Consider the following 13652-nt stretch of genomic DNA (forward strand, 5'->3'; position numbering starts at 1 on the left):
ACTTGGTGGGTTGAACGAGTCTTTAAAATCAGGCTCCTGGGTGGACTGTAAAGGCTCCATGGCACTTTTTTTTTATAAGGGAAGGAATTTGCTCTTGTGACTTGGGCTCAAGTTTCCCTTCGCACTAGTGTACAACAGGCTGCATCTTGGCGGCTTGCTACTTTCCACCCAGAGCTAGCCGCATGTCAGTGGGGCTGAGCGGTGCATGCCTGCCGTTAGTGATTCCCCTTTGGAATGCCCCGGAACGAAAGGTGCATTTGTAACGTTGTTGTTTGTGCACAGTCTGTTTCGCCAGGGAGAAGCTTGGGAACAGATCTGCGCTGAGCTGAGCTCTAAAGTGAAGGCGATATTAACCAGGTGTAATGTGAAGCCCGCTCTCTTGTTTGTGCAGTGCCCCAAGATGCGCCGCTATGCATTTGAACTCAAGATGCTAGATAAGTACAGCCACTATCTGGCAGCCGAAAGTGAACAGGAAATGGAAGAGTGGCTGGTGACTCTGAAAAAGATTATTCAGATCAATACGGAGAGTTTGGTGCAAGAGAGGAAAGACCCCGTGGAGGCGGCACAAGGTCAGTCTTTAAATCACTAGATCGTTCATTCCCACCGTCGCAGCGCTGACATCGTCGTTAGCAGCATGGAGGCGTTTACATTCTTTCCTGCATTAAAAATCGGCATCGTAGCAAGTAAACACTGATGCTGAGATTTGGCTAGTAGCACATAAACTATAGTCTGTAGAATAAAAGTGGATTTGAAACTTGACTCTCCTGCTAGATGGGAAACCCATGGCAGCGTCTCAAAAGCCCCGAGAAATTGTCCCTGTGCTATTATAAGTGAGCGGCTCAGGAGCGGAGCCCGGGGGCTGGTGGGATCAGAAGGCGCCATTGCTGTCATTTGGAACATCTGCTTTTCATGACTTGACAGATGACGACTCGAGCAGCCAAGGGAAATCGGAAAACATCCTGGAGAGCTTGGAGAGAAGTATGCATCCTGAGCTGATGAAGGTATTGTGTCCACAGTGGTCATTTCCTCAACTCCCACAGCTAACTGGCAACTGCCACTGGAAAGGGACTTCCTGCTGGACACTATTAAGTGACAGAGGTTAAGGTCCCTACAGCAGAGGTCCCTAAGCTGTGCTCTGGGGAGAGCTGGGCACCCACGCGATGCTGCTGGCGCCGGCTTCGCCTCCTTGTGTATAGATCCCATCAGGGTGCCTCAAAGCACGGAGCTGGAGCTGCTCCCAGGTCTGCCGCATAAAGAGCTGCCTATGTTCCCATCCAAACTCAGGTACACCCCCGGCAGGAGCCTGACCCAGCACTGCCACTGCTGCTGCCCAGAGCCAGCTGCTGGGACAGGGATGGGAGAAAGAAGCCGGGAGAGGGCAGGGAGAGTTGCATTGGGGGGAGCGTCCGTGTCTCTGGGAGTGGCAGGGAAGAAGGAGGCTGGAGCAGGAACCTGGATGGAGCTGCAGACAGGAGGAAGCCAGGGCCACAGTCTGGGAATGTATGTTGAGCTGGTGCTCTTGGTCCTTTCGCGGAGCTATTCGTGAGAGGCTCTGCCAGTACTGGTTCCTACAGACCCACGTGTGTGCCCGGCCCCGTGGCACAGAGCTGGAAAGGGCTGGAGGCCTCTGAAAGGTGGTAGGGAGGGAGCGGGAGTGCAGTAGGAGATGAGGGGTGCGTGCATCCCAGAGCAGCGCTGTGCGAGAGCCTTCAGTCAGGGTGAGGAGTCTGAAACCCGGTGGGGAGTGGGCAGGCCGTGGGGAGCAGGATCAGAGCAGCCACCAGGAAAGGCCGTTTTGGCTGCAGCACGTGGAATACGTTGGAGCGGATGAGACGAGAGGCGGGGGAGGCTGCCGAAGTTCTGGGGAGAGGGAGCGAGGGCTTGCAGAGAAGAGCTTTGTGGTTGTGGATGGGGCGGATCTCAGAGGGAGACGTGGCTGGATTTGGTGAGAGCCGGGAGGTGAAGAGAGGGTGACAGGGAGGGGAAGAGTCGCGCAGCCACGGGGTTGTAGACACGAGTGACTCAGAGGGTGAGAATGTTGCCGACGGCGATGGAGAAAGGCGGGGAGGGAAGGGATTTGGGGAGCAAGCCGAGAAGTTCAGGTTTGGACGTGTTGAACATCCCAGAAGACGTGGGAGAGCCGGGGCCGGGGTGGGGGGTGGGGGGCGGTACTGACCTGAGTCATCGAGGTAGAAGATGCCACCCAAGCCACAAGAGAGGATAACTCAGCTGGGGGAGAGGACGTCGAGCAAGGGACAGTGGATGCATCTGGGGATGGGGCGGGAGGAGAGGTCGCCAAATGTACCCCAGGGACATGCAGTGCAGACGGGGACAGGAGAGCTTGGCCTCCAAAGTGGTGCAATATTGACAGCTTCACTCCTGTTTGGCAGGGCGGGGATGGCTGTCACAGCTCTCTGGGCCTGCACTGGGTAGGCCAGGTGCAGGTATCTGGTAGCCAGCTGGCTGTGTCACTCAGAGTGACCCTGTCACATGGCCAGGCCACAGGACCCTGAGTCCTCCTGTTTCCCGGCACGGCGTTGGTTGGTGCGGCTGGGCGGTATTGTGTAATCTCTCCGGTCATCAGTCAGCTCTGAACAATATTGACTGCTTTATTTTTATTACATTTTGTGTCCGTTCCTCCCAAAGACAAACACTTGCTTCTCTTGTGGCCTGGTCTCCTCAGTAATGTCAATGCTTTCCTTGTCCTAGTATGGAAGAGAAACTGAACAGCTGAATAAACTAAGCAGAAATGATGGACGACAAAACCTCTTTTCCTTTGACGCAGAAGTCCAGGTAATTCCACCCCACACACCCCCTTTCGAGTCTTCCGGAGTTCACCCATTCTGAAAAGTCCATTTGGTGTCGCCTGCTTCCTTCCTTCCTTGGGTGGCTGTGGTCACCGACAGCAGCAATGGGACTTGTAGGAAGACGGTAAAATGACTGGTAGTCAAGTCACCTCTACAGATAAGGCCGATGAGATAAGCAGCAAGCCCGTGTCTGTGCCGAGTCCTTGCGAGATATGCCAGCCACGCAGGTTCTGGGTTTTGGAGATGCCAAAGCTCAGAACACCTTTCACATAAAGGAAGTCTTCGTGGCTGCTGGCACACGGAAGCTCCCAAACCACAGAGGCTGTTCCCTGTTCAGACTCCTGTCTGACAGCTGCAGAATGCCAAATTTGGTCTTCCCCAACTGCTCCTTTCCAGGGACTTAGTCTGCTTCCATGATAGCCCTTAATTTGACCATGTAGACAGCTGACCCTTCTGTAAGTAGGCTGTTTTTATAGGTAACACATTTGTTTGTCTCTACATTTGTTCTTTACGAACTTTAAGGTTTTGGCTTTGGAAAAGTGGCAAAAATTAATGTCTATTCACACAGATAGAAAAGAGTTAATAGAAACGTAGATCCAAGCACAATGATAATGCGGCTTGAGCTCAGTACCTTTGGAATATGAAGGGCTGACTTTATCCACTGCCCAGTCATGGGAATAGAGCGAGAGAGAGACTGCCCCAGGTCCAGCAGAGCCGTCATGGGGGATGCTGAGGGCCCGAGGTGCTCCCCGGGATGGCAAAAGGAAGGTTTGGCATGCACGCTAGCATTTCTTCTCCGGTCCTGAGAGCAGCGGTATGGATCTGAAGGCACCCGTGATATTTAAAGGGAAAAAGCTGCTGCTGCTAACATGACTTTAGAAAACTGTTCCATTTATTTCCTAGTTTCTGATTTTCTCTAGCTTCAAATCAATCTGAGCTGCAAGAGCCCGGGAGGGTGACAATTCTGATTTAACGGGAAAAATGCAGAGTCTTTCTTGTACCAAACCAAACTTTCCTCTTGGGTCTTCTTTAGGATGATTGTACCAGGGTCTCTCCAGCCCTTGTGGGAGCCATGAGGTTTGTTTTTAAAAAGGGACTGTTGGCAACTCCCCAAAATACTAGTCGTGTGATTCAGAAGGGGGACATCCTTGAAAGTACAAAACATCTTTATTGGCTGCGCTGCCCCTGAACTCACAGTGCCCTGTCCCTGGGCACAAAGAAGCCTGTTGATTCTGGTTCAGAGCAGACCCCGTGTGTTCTGTGGCTTGGTACGTCTGCGATCGTGGACACAAGTTCAGTTTTGTGGCCTGTTTACATGCTTGTCAGGCTGATGTTGAAGCAATTATGTGATTGCAGCCATGGGCCTGAGAGAGGGCAGGGTTTTCTGTCTGCTCGGAAGCGAATCAGAAATAGTTTTCTAAAACGGGTTAATGATTGCAGCCTATATTTGCTTAGATTACTCAGAGGGGGGAAATAGCCCCCACAGAGTAATACCATGGGTCTCCTCAGTAACGGGGGGAAAATGATAGCATGCACATCAGCCCTTCAACACACTGTTATTTTGATGATCTGGATGCAGTCCTACATCCTTGGCACACAGCAAGGTGGTTCTGGTGAAGGGAGGGAGTTGTTATCTGGCTAAGGGTCGTGACTAAAGGTCGTCTTGTCTGTTTCTTCCCAATCGGCACTGTCTGTGAAAGGGCACTGGGTAGGCCCAAACCAGTCACAGGACCAGTTGGGCCTTACGGGCTATGGAGGAAGTGACTGGATTCAAGATGGTTTGAGTTTTATTACAGCAAATCTAAATCTATTGCCCATCTTGACTGTTTATAACCAGACTGGTCATTACTGCCCATCAAAAATGTCTTCCAGTTTGTGAGCTGTTGCTGGTTCTGGCAATGCTGTCTAGTAACTATGTGAACGATCTCTTCAACCAATAGACTCCTGCAAAGTGGTAGAAACTCTTTAAGCATTCCTGCTGCACATATGCTGTTTTCACCTCCAGGCTCCCTGTGATTGGACATTTGGGTGGACCCTCAAGGTTACAACTAAAAGGCAGAGGGCAGAATTGAAATCTTATGGTGATTTAGCTCTCTGTACTGTACAAACCGCTCAAACCAGACTGCTAAAAACCAGTACAAAGTTATGAATTCCTGTCCTTAATGCATGTGCATAACAGGCACCAAATGGGCTCTCAGTTTGTGAATGTGCTGCACTTTTTAGACCATGTTTTTAATTATGATAAAATACCATTAGCTATAATGTAATCCCTTAACTCTTTTGTAGGTTACTGTTTTAAAGGATGTGTGTCATTTGTTTTCTAGAGGCTGGACTTCTCTGGAATTGAGCCAGACGTAAAGCCCTTTGAGGAAAAGTGCAGCAGGCGCTTTTTGGTGAACTGTCATGATTTAACCTTCAACCTCCAGGATCCCGGGTGTCACCGAGCCGAGGGCTCCCCCACAAACGTACGCATTTTCCTTGGAAAGTTCCGTTTCTTCTCTTGAAGCTGTGCTTAGACGTAGACAGTTACCATCCCGTTTCTTCTGATCGGCAACAGAAACCGACCGGGGGTGGAGCTGGGAAAAGAAATTAGGCCCCAATTCTGCTCCTAGTGGCCTCTGGGCCGACACAGGGGGTCGACTGGCACAGACCTCATTGCAGGCCTGGGGCCTGAATTTGCATCCATCCCTGTTACAATATTTCACCATCATGTCAGAGAGGGATGGAGGCACTGCTAACAGACACCTCAGTCCTGATGCACCCAGGGCCAGTGGGGACTTTAGATTTTAGCCCGCAGAATCAGGCCTGGAGATAGCACATATGTACGTCACTGCTGTGATCAGGCACTCTGCGGTCTTACCTTCACGTGGTAGCTTTGTCCTCTACAATCTTTCTGAACCAAAAACATCTGGAATTGTTGCTACTTGTCAAGGCCTGGAGCTACAAAACCCAGCCTGAGGTCTGATGTAGTCACCCCATTGTTGAACTCACTTCAGACGGTTCACGTGCAAGGTGAGAACAGCTAGGGAAAGGTGGTTAGTTTATGCTGGAAGCTTTCTCTGTGTGACCCTACCTGATGTGACCAAGAAATACGTAGAGTCTCTTGCTAGAACACAACTGAAGTCAGGCAGCTCAGAACTGAGTTATTTGGGACTTTGTGAGATGTGCTAAAAATGCACATTCCTAGGCTCTGTGTACACTGCAGACCTTACCACAGCACAGCTGTGCCGCTGTCAGGACTCCCGTGAGACGACACTATGCTGACGGGACAGAGCTCTCCTGCTGACATAATCAAACCTCCCCCTATGAGCAGCGATAGCTATGTCGGCAGGAGAGCATCTCCCGCCAGCATCGCGCTGTCTGCACCAGCGCTTCTGTCGGTAAAACGTGTGTTCTTTTCACACCTCTGACGAAAGGGCTAGGGTAGACGTAGCCTTATACTGAACTTACAGCCTTTAAACAGCTCTTACAGACTGATCAGCGTTTTCCTCTCTTCCTGCCATTCGTATAAATAACCTGCTACTCTTCTTTCTGTATATTATGTCAGTGAATTTAAAATGGCACTCATCTTTATGCTCATCTTTACTAGATACAAATGCAAGAAGACCCAGCAAGCTGTGGTCTTAGAGTGCTTTTTTGGATAGTCAGAAGCAAATAAACTATTGGTTACTTATAGAATTCTTTCACAGTGAAATTCACCCCGCGTAGATGGCCCCCACAGATTGTAAGTGGTGCATAGTCCTTGTGCAAGGGTGAATTTCATGGTGAGAGTTGAACTGAGACTCAAAGAAACAGAGGTCACACTTGTGTGTCTAGCAGTGAATTTCAAATACACCTCGAGGGTAGAACCTGTTCATGCTTTTTAACAAGAACATTCATTCAAATTCCCAGGTTGAGCCGTTTTTCATCAGCCTAGCATTATTTGACGTAAAGAACAATTGCAAGATTTCAGCTGACTTCCATGTGGACTTGAATCCTCCCTCGGTCCGTGAAATGCTGCTGGGCAGTTCCACCCAAGCAGCTGGTGACAGTCACCCCAAGGGGACTTCGACCAATGAGCACCTCATTCACGGAATTGCTGAATCTCACCTGCGCTACATAAAGCAGGTGAGGAACTGACTTCCTGTTTTCTTTCCGTGTTGTCGCTGTACGTGCAAGGAAAAAGCTTTGATGTTGTTGCAGCTCTTCAGAAAATGTTCAGCCCGTGATTGATTATGTGGAGTGCTGTAGCATCTAGGAGCCTTCGTCAGGGACCAGGACCCCACTGTGGTGGGTGCTGTACAGAGACAGCACAAAAAGATGGTCCGTGCTCCGAAAAGCACAATCCCGATTATCCAGCCCTCATTCGCTCATGATGCTCGGTTACCTGAATGATCACTGAGAAAACAGGCAAACAAAATTAGTGGACGTTTTTCCTGATTTTGTCAACATTTTGAAATTCAAAAAAATGTCACCAACTCTGCCTGAAATGTAGCCACCTGGGATTCGCGAAGGAGCCAGTGAAAGTGCCTGGAAGCTGGGCATCTCCCTCCCGAAGGCACCTTTGACACTCCCAGCCCGTAGTTCAAGCATACGCTGTAGCTTTTCTTTGAGTGGGAGGGAGGTTTCGTTATCAAATCCCCTCCCCCCAGCTCCTCGTTCTGCTGGGAACCCAAACGGTTCTGACTTTTACCATGTTTGGGGCTCATAGAAAGAGCCGATCAGCCATTTAACCCTCCAAGTCCCACAGCTAGCGCCAATTCTGAGAAGTACCGAGTGCCTGCACCGTCCCAGTAGCCTCTCTCAGGCTTTGGCCCCGCTCAGACCATGAAAACCTGCTGGAACCTGGCACCTGGCCCCAGAGCCATGTCAGGAACGGACACGTGCCATGAATCTGCATAGCGCCAAAGCGGGGAAGCTACCGGGCTCCATTCTGATTGGAGCTGGAGGAAAGCATGGCCGTGGGAGGAGTAATCGCCTCTGACACTCTGCTGTTCGTTCACTTTCAGGGAGTTTTCTCCGTGGCAAACCCCCATGTGGAGATCTTTCTTGTGGCCCGTGTGGAGAAAGTGTTGCAAGGCAGCATTACACACTGTGTGGACCCGTACATCAAGAACTCCGACACGGTGAAGGTACTGGATAAGCTTATGTATGGCAAGGTCTCCGAAAGGGCACTGCAGGCCACTCCGGTGATAACCTGGAGCTGGCTAGTCTCCGTTGGCTTGTGATACTCTGAGAAGCACGAAAATACACATGGATTGTTATTCCTTGTCCTTTCTGGCAAACCTTGGGCTTTTCCTATGCAGTTAAGATGGCCGCAGCTCTTGGCACTTCCGGCTTTGCTCTGGGCCCTGGCATCACCGCTGATGTCAGCTCGGCTCTCAGAACAGAGCTTGGCTGTTCAGAAACGTGATAGATTTTTAAGATGAGATAATTATTTCCCCAGCACATTAGAACGGTGCGGGGCCTAAGCTGGTGGGGAACTGCTACGCACACGAGAGATTCAGCCCTGCTCACAACCAGCTGCCTCAGGTTGCCTCTGCGTTTGCTCCGGCAGGTGGAAAGAGCTATTTTTTAATTAAAAATGGTTCCTGCACCACAGTTGGTGGGGCTCAGAACCAGGCAGAATATGGCCCACCCTGTAGCCACGCCCACTCTGCACACAGCTCCGCCTCCTTCTCCTCTGCTTGGGTGCACAGGGCTGGTGGCCAGTTTGTGCAAATGGCAGCAGGATCTGGGGGCCCTCTAGTGGTAGCTGCCATGAATTGTGTGTACCCCAGCTGGGATCTGAACCCTCCACTGAATTCAATGAGTCCCGTTGACTTCAGGGTGAGTGGGGTGAGGCCCAGTGTAGGTAAAGGCTCGGTACCCCCCCTTGCATACAGCTGAGGTTAGTGCAGGATCGTGGAGGTCAAATTTGGAAACTCCCTAGCGATGCCCTTCTAGCTCTGTCAGGTTAACGAGTTATTGAGGGAAGAAGCTAACTGGTAACACGACTGCACCCTAAAAGGCACGCTGATCACATACAGCAGTGAAATAGACATGGGCTGAAGCCACAATGATCGTGGGCTTAGTCCTTGGCGTCAGCGTAGATGCTCTAACTTGCTACCTGGCTGTATGTTGGTGGAAGGCTGAGGGCTTTCCTTTCCCACAGCTGTCACATTTTAATTCTTGTCCTATGAAGGTGTGACCCCATTGTCAGCTTGTCGATCCTTTCTCTTGTTTTTCCAGACTGCCCAGAAGGTTCATAAGTTGGCTAAGCAGGTGTGTAGTCGGCTTGGGCAGTACAGGATGCCCTTTGCTTGGGTTGCCAGGTCAGTCGTCTTGAAATCCTCATGTGTCCTTCTGAAGTTGTTGTTGTCTGTGTTGTTTGTAAATCAGGCCAAGCGGTTAAGGGCCAAATTCCTCAAGTCAGGGAAGCTGCACAAGTGTAACTGAGGGCAGAATTTGGCCCTACAAATTGTTTTTCTGAGCCAGCATTTGGATTGGCTGGAGTCCTAGATCTGGAGTGAGATTATAAAATAAACAAGAATTCTGGGGAGAGCTATAAATAGAGCTGGTTGAAACATGGAACTTCCATTTTTGTGGGAAATGTCGACATTTTGAAAAAAAAATTGTTCCATATGGGAACAAAAATATTTGAAATTTCCCAGGAAAATGGAATTCCCATAAAATTTCTATTTTGGAAAATTTTCATTTTGGAATTCTAAAATTCCATTTTGAATTTTTTTTCAGTTTTATATTATAATAAAATTCAAAATGGAATTTTAGAATTCCAAAATGAAAATTTTCCAAAACAGAAATTTTATGGGAATTCCATTTTCTTTCATACCATGATAGTAATAGTAGGGTCAGACTGTTCACTGGAACACAAACAGGAGACGCTTTGATCTGGAAAAAAAAATGTTTCAATCACTGTGATGTAGTGTCTGCCTTAATGATTTTTAAAATAAAATAGAATATTTGAGCTCTTAGATTAGGTCAGATTGTGCACCGCTACTGCTGACATGTTAAGAAATAATGTGAAAATATTTTTTAAACATGAAAAACATAAAGTAAAATAAAATCTGAAACAAAACTTCCCCCAAAATGAAAATTTCAAAACAAAAAAAAAAAAGCATTTTCCCCTCCCACAGGAATTTTCATCACAAGCAACACATTTGTTGAGATGTATAGATTTCAACAGCAACGGCATTTTTCACCAAAACCATGTGGGTGAAAAATGTCCAACCAGTTGTAGCTATAAACCCTCCTGCTTCAGGGTGTGAGCTGACCTCTACCTATTGGGGTCAGGAGGGAACTTCCTTGGGGACAGGTTATCCCGTAACTGCTGGTGCCAAGGTCCTGCACCTGCCCGTGAAGCAGCTAGTGCATTACACTGTCAGCCTTAGGACAGGATGGTCCACTGGTCTGATCCTGTCTGGTAGCCCCTGTGGTTCTTTTTCAAAGAAAGGACTGAAGGGACTGCATGTCCTCTCAGCTTCAGTGACTCTGCCCAGGAGACAAGGGCTGCAGGACTGGACCTTTAGATAGTGGGTTTTTGGGGTGGAGGTTAACTAGTTCAGTCTGGAACTCTAGAGAGTCCCAAGAGATGCCACCTAGCCGCAGCTCCTCCATTTGTCTCTTGGATGACTGAAGACCATGATCTGATTCCCCAAATATTCTTTTGTTGAGGGTAAACATATACCGAGCCAAACTGACCCTAATGCAGCTCCCTTGAAGACACTGATGTAAATTCATCCCACTGTCTCCTATTCCTACCACTAGGTTGCTATATGGTCCTAAACCAAGATGGTGATGACTCTTGAATGTCAGCTTGGACTGTGGCTTGGTACATACATGTAGGTTCCTGAGCAGTATTTTCATATTGCAAGGACATGATGAAGAGCTTCCATAGAATGCCATTCATTCCTGTGCAGAGAGCCAGCACAAATCCTATGTGTGCGGGTTTGAGTATTTGTGTTGCGTAAACCTTGTGTGTGTTGCCTGCACAGGAGTGAATCACCCTTTGAGCTTGTCCCAGACTGGCATGGGTAGCCACGCAGCTCATACTACTAATGCTTGGGAAATGTGTCCACTTTTGTTTTTTGCAGGCCAGTTTTCAAAGACTCTCAAGGTACTCTGGATCTCGACGGGAAATTCTCTCCTCTCTATAAACAAGACAGTGGCAAACTCTCTAGTGAGGATCTGCTGAAGCTGCTAGCAGAGTTTAGGAAGTGAGTGTAAGGAACTGGTTTAGCGGCTGAGTGGGCATTTGAATATTCTTTAAAATAGTATGTGTGGATGCGAGAGTGTTTCTAAACCACCTAGAGAGATCAAGTTTTCAGAGCTAATTTGTTCATGCTTGAATTTTCAAGATTGATGAGTTTGTTCTTGCTTTCTAATACAGGCCAGAGAAGACAAAACTCCAGGTTATCCCAGGCCACTTAAATATCACCATCGAGTGCATCCCTCTGGAATTATCAAGTAAGAAACACAAATTAGAAAGTAAATGGTAACTGTGCTAACCATCCTGGTAACATTTATAGCGTGCTTCTCTATAATATGGATGAGGAATATCTAGAATTTACAATGTTAGATAATGAGCAACTAACTTAGTGAAACTGATATTTTAAAATCTTTTTTTATGAGAGGCTGGAGCTTAACAGCAAAGGTTTCTCTTAAGGAACACATCTTGCACTGTTTTCAAGCTTTAGGAAATCTTCAGCTCTGGCTGCATTAGTCAATGATCCATCGAAGGGGTTGCTGTCATGTGATTGACAGGAGAAGTTGGCCCAGTAGCATGGAACAGCGAGGAGCCAAATTCTACCCTGGGGCATATGCCCATGGCTCTCTGACTGCAGTGAGTGCGCTGGATGTGATGGCAAAGGCAGAATGTCAAATGTAAAGTGGCATGTTGTATTTGCTGACTTTCCCATGTTTGTCAGACACCTGCTTATCTCAACTTATCCTTCCTCTTTAGATTGTGTTACTGCCTCTTACATCCCTATAAAGCCTTTTGAAAAGGGCCATGAGAACATCACCGTTGAGGTAGAGGAGTTTGTCCCAGAAGCGGCGAAATACCGTTATCCCTTCACTATTTACAAAAATCATCTCTACGTGTACCCCTTGCATTTAAAATATGACAGCCAGAAAACATTTGCAAAGGTGAGTCCCACGGAACACGGGCCGGACAGACGCTCACAACATCCCCGATCTAAAACTGGAAGCTTACTCTCCCGTTCTTCTTCATTCCAGGCAAGGAATATCGTGGTCTGCATGGAATTCAAGGACTCAGATGAAGCTGATGCCCAAGCTTTGAAGGTTGGTTCATAATCCATTTTTGAAACCGTAAACAAATGTATATAGAATTGGGCACTTCGTTAGGTTAATACGGCGTAGTAATGAGTGTCTCCATAAGAACACAAGGACAGCCAGACTGGGTCAGACTAAAGGTCCACCTAGCCCAGTGTCCTGTCTACCGACAGTGGCCAATGCCAGGTGCCCCACAGAGAATGAACAGAACAGGTAATCATCAAGTGATCCATCCCCTCGCCCAGTCCCAGCTTTGGTAAACAGAGGCCAGGGACACCATCCCTGCCCATCCTGGCTAATAGCCATTGATGGACTTATCCTCTAGTCAAATGGTCTCTTCAAGCTAGAGAAGAGAATCTAGAAAAATGTCAGTATTTTCTGTTTCCAATGTATTTCATTATTCTGGTTGGCAAATTTGAGTGACAGCTGCCTTTGATCCAACATGTCACTTGCCTTCATTCCAGTGTATCTATGGAAAACCTGGAGGACCCCTCCTGACAGCAAATGCCTATGCTGTTGTGTTGCATCATAACCAAAGTCCAGAATTCTACGATGAGGTAAAAACTCAACTCTAGAACAGCTGAAGGAAGTAATAGTCTTTCATGGGTTTACCAAAGCCATAGAGAACTCCAGCACCTCTTTCTGTATAGCTGGATATAGAATGGGGGAATAAGCCTCGGCCCATCTGCTCAGTGATTTTCAGTTTTTAATGTCCGTTTGTTACCTGGTCTCTTGCTTTCCTAGCATGTGGTGTTATTACTGGAAGGTTATGGTCACAATGTATAAATAATACACAGCTGTGATGAAACTGTTACACAGTCAAGTTCAAAGATGTGCAGAAATATCTGCAACACAATGTGTGATTCTGAAAACTTCAGTAAATAAGAGAGCTTACAACATAACTTGACAATCACAAATCCAGTATTCTCTGTCATGGTATCATTTTAGATTAAAATTGAGCTTCCAATTCATCTCCATCAAAAGCATCATTTGCTTTTCACCTTCTATCATGTCAGCTGTGAAATTAACACCAAGGCATCAATGAAAAAACAGGACGCCATTGAAACTCCAGGTATGTTTGCGGCTTAAATTACAGCCCTTAAAATCTAAGACTCCGCGATGGGAATAAATGTAAAGAGCTGAATACAAAGAAAACACTGTTTGTGATTTACGGCTCTAGTCTGTTTTAATCTTCTTGTGAACAAATGAATCATGTATCCCCTGCTACAGGAAGCAACACAACGGGTTAGTGTCTCCTAAAATACAAACTACTGCCTCCATCCTGCAAATTCTTCTGCATAGTCTTACCTTTACTTGCATAAGAAGTCCCATTGACTGCAACGGGGCCACCCATGGGATTAAAGTGGCAGGTTGGTGCAGGATCAGGGCGTATGTGTAACTTTCCACATTGAAGTCCTCTTGAACTGGGCATCTGTGCCTGCAGTGCTCCCTCAAGCAATGCTCGTTGGGGGAAGTTCCCCCCCTGTGCATTAAGCCAGCACAAAGGCTATTTGCCGTGCAGCCCCGCTGAGGGTCACAGTTGGTGCCATGTGAATTTCAGCCGTTGACTCT

General features: G+C 47.8%; 1 protein-coding gene across 3 annotated transcripts in view; it reads left to right on the top strand.

The window, feature by feature from the left end:
* Positions 1-13652, top strand: part of DOCK11 (dedicator of cytokinesis 11) — a 123183-nt gene that overhangs the window by 47578 nt on the left and 61953 nt on the right. For all 3 annotated transcript variants that reach the window (XM_054038901.1, XM_054038902.1, XM_054038903.1), the window contains exons 8-20: positions 392-569; positions 922-1001; positions 2710-2793; positions 5132-5272; positions 6699-6914; positions 7796-7918; positions 9018-9100; positions 10880-11002; positions 11176-11252; positions 11749-11933; positions 12024-12089; positions 12545-12637; positions 13029-13152. In XM_054038901.1, coding sequence (XP_053894876.1) covers positions 392-569; positions 922-1001; positions 2710-2793; positions 5132-5272; positions 6699-6914; positions 7796-7918; positions 9018-9100; positions 10880-11002; positions 11176-11252; positions 11749-11933; positions 12024-12089; positions 12545-12637; positions 13029-13152 — 1573 coding nt within the window. The remainder of the gene's footprint in view (positions 1-391; positions 570-921; positions 1002-2709; positions 2794-5131; positions 5273-6698; positions 6915-7795; positions 7919-9017; positions 9101-10879; positions 11003-11175; positions 11253-11748; positions 11934-12023; positions 12090-12544; positions 12638-13028; positions 13153-13652) is intronic.

The sequence above is a fragment of the Malaclemys terrapin genome, chromosome 9 (assembly GCF_027887155.1).
Source record: "Malaclemys terrapin pileata isolate rMalTer1 chromosome 9, rMalTer1.hap1, whole genome shotgun sequence".
Classification (NCBI taxonomy): Eukaryota; Metazoa; Chordata; order Testudines; family Emydidae; genus Malaclemys; species Malaclemys terrapin.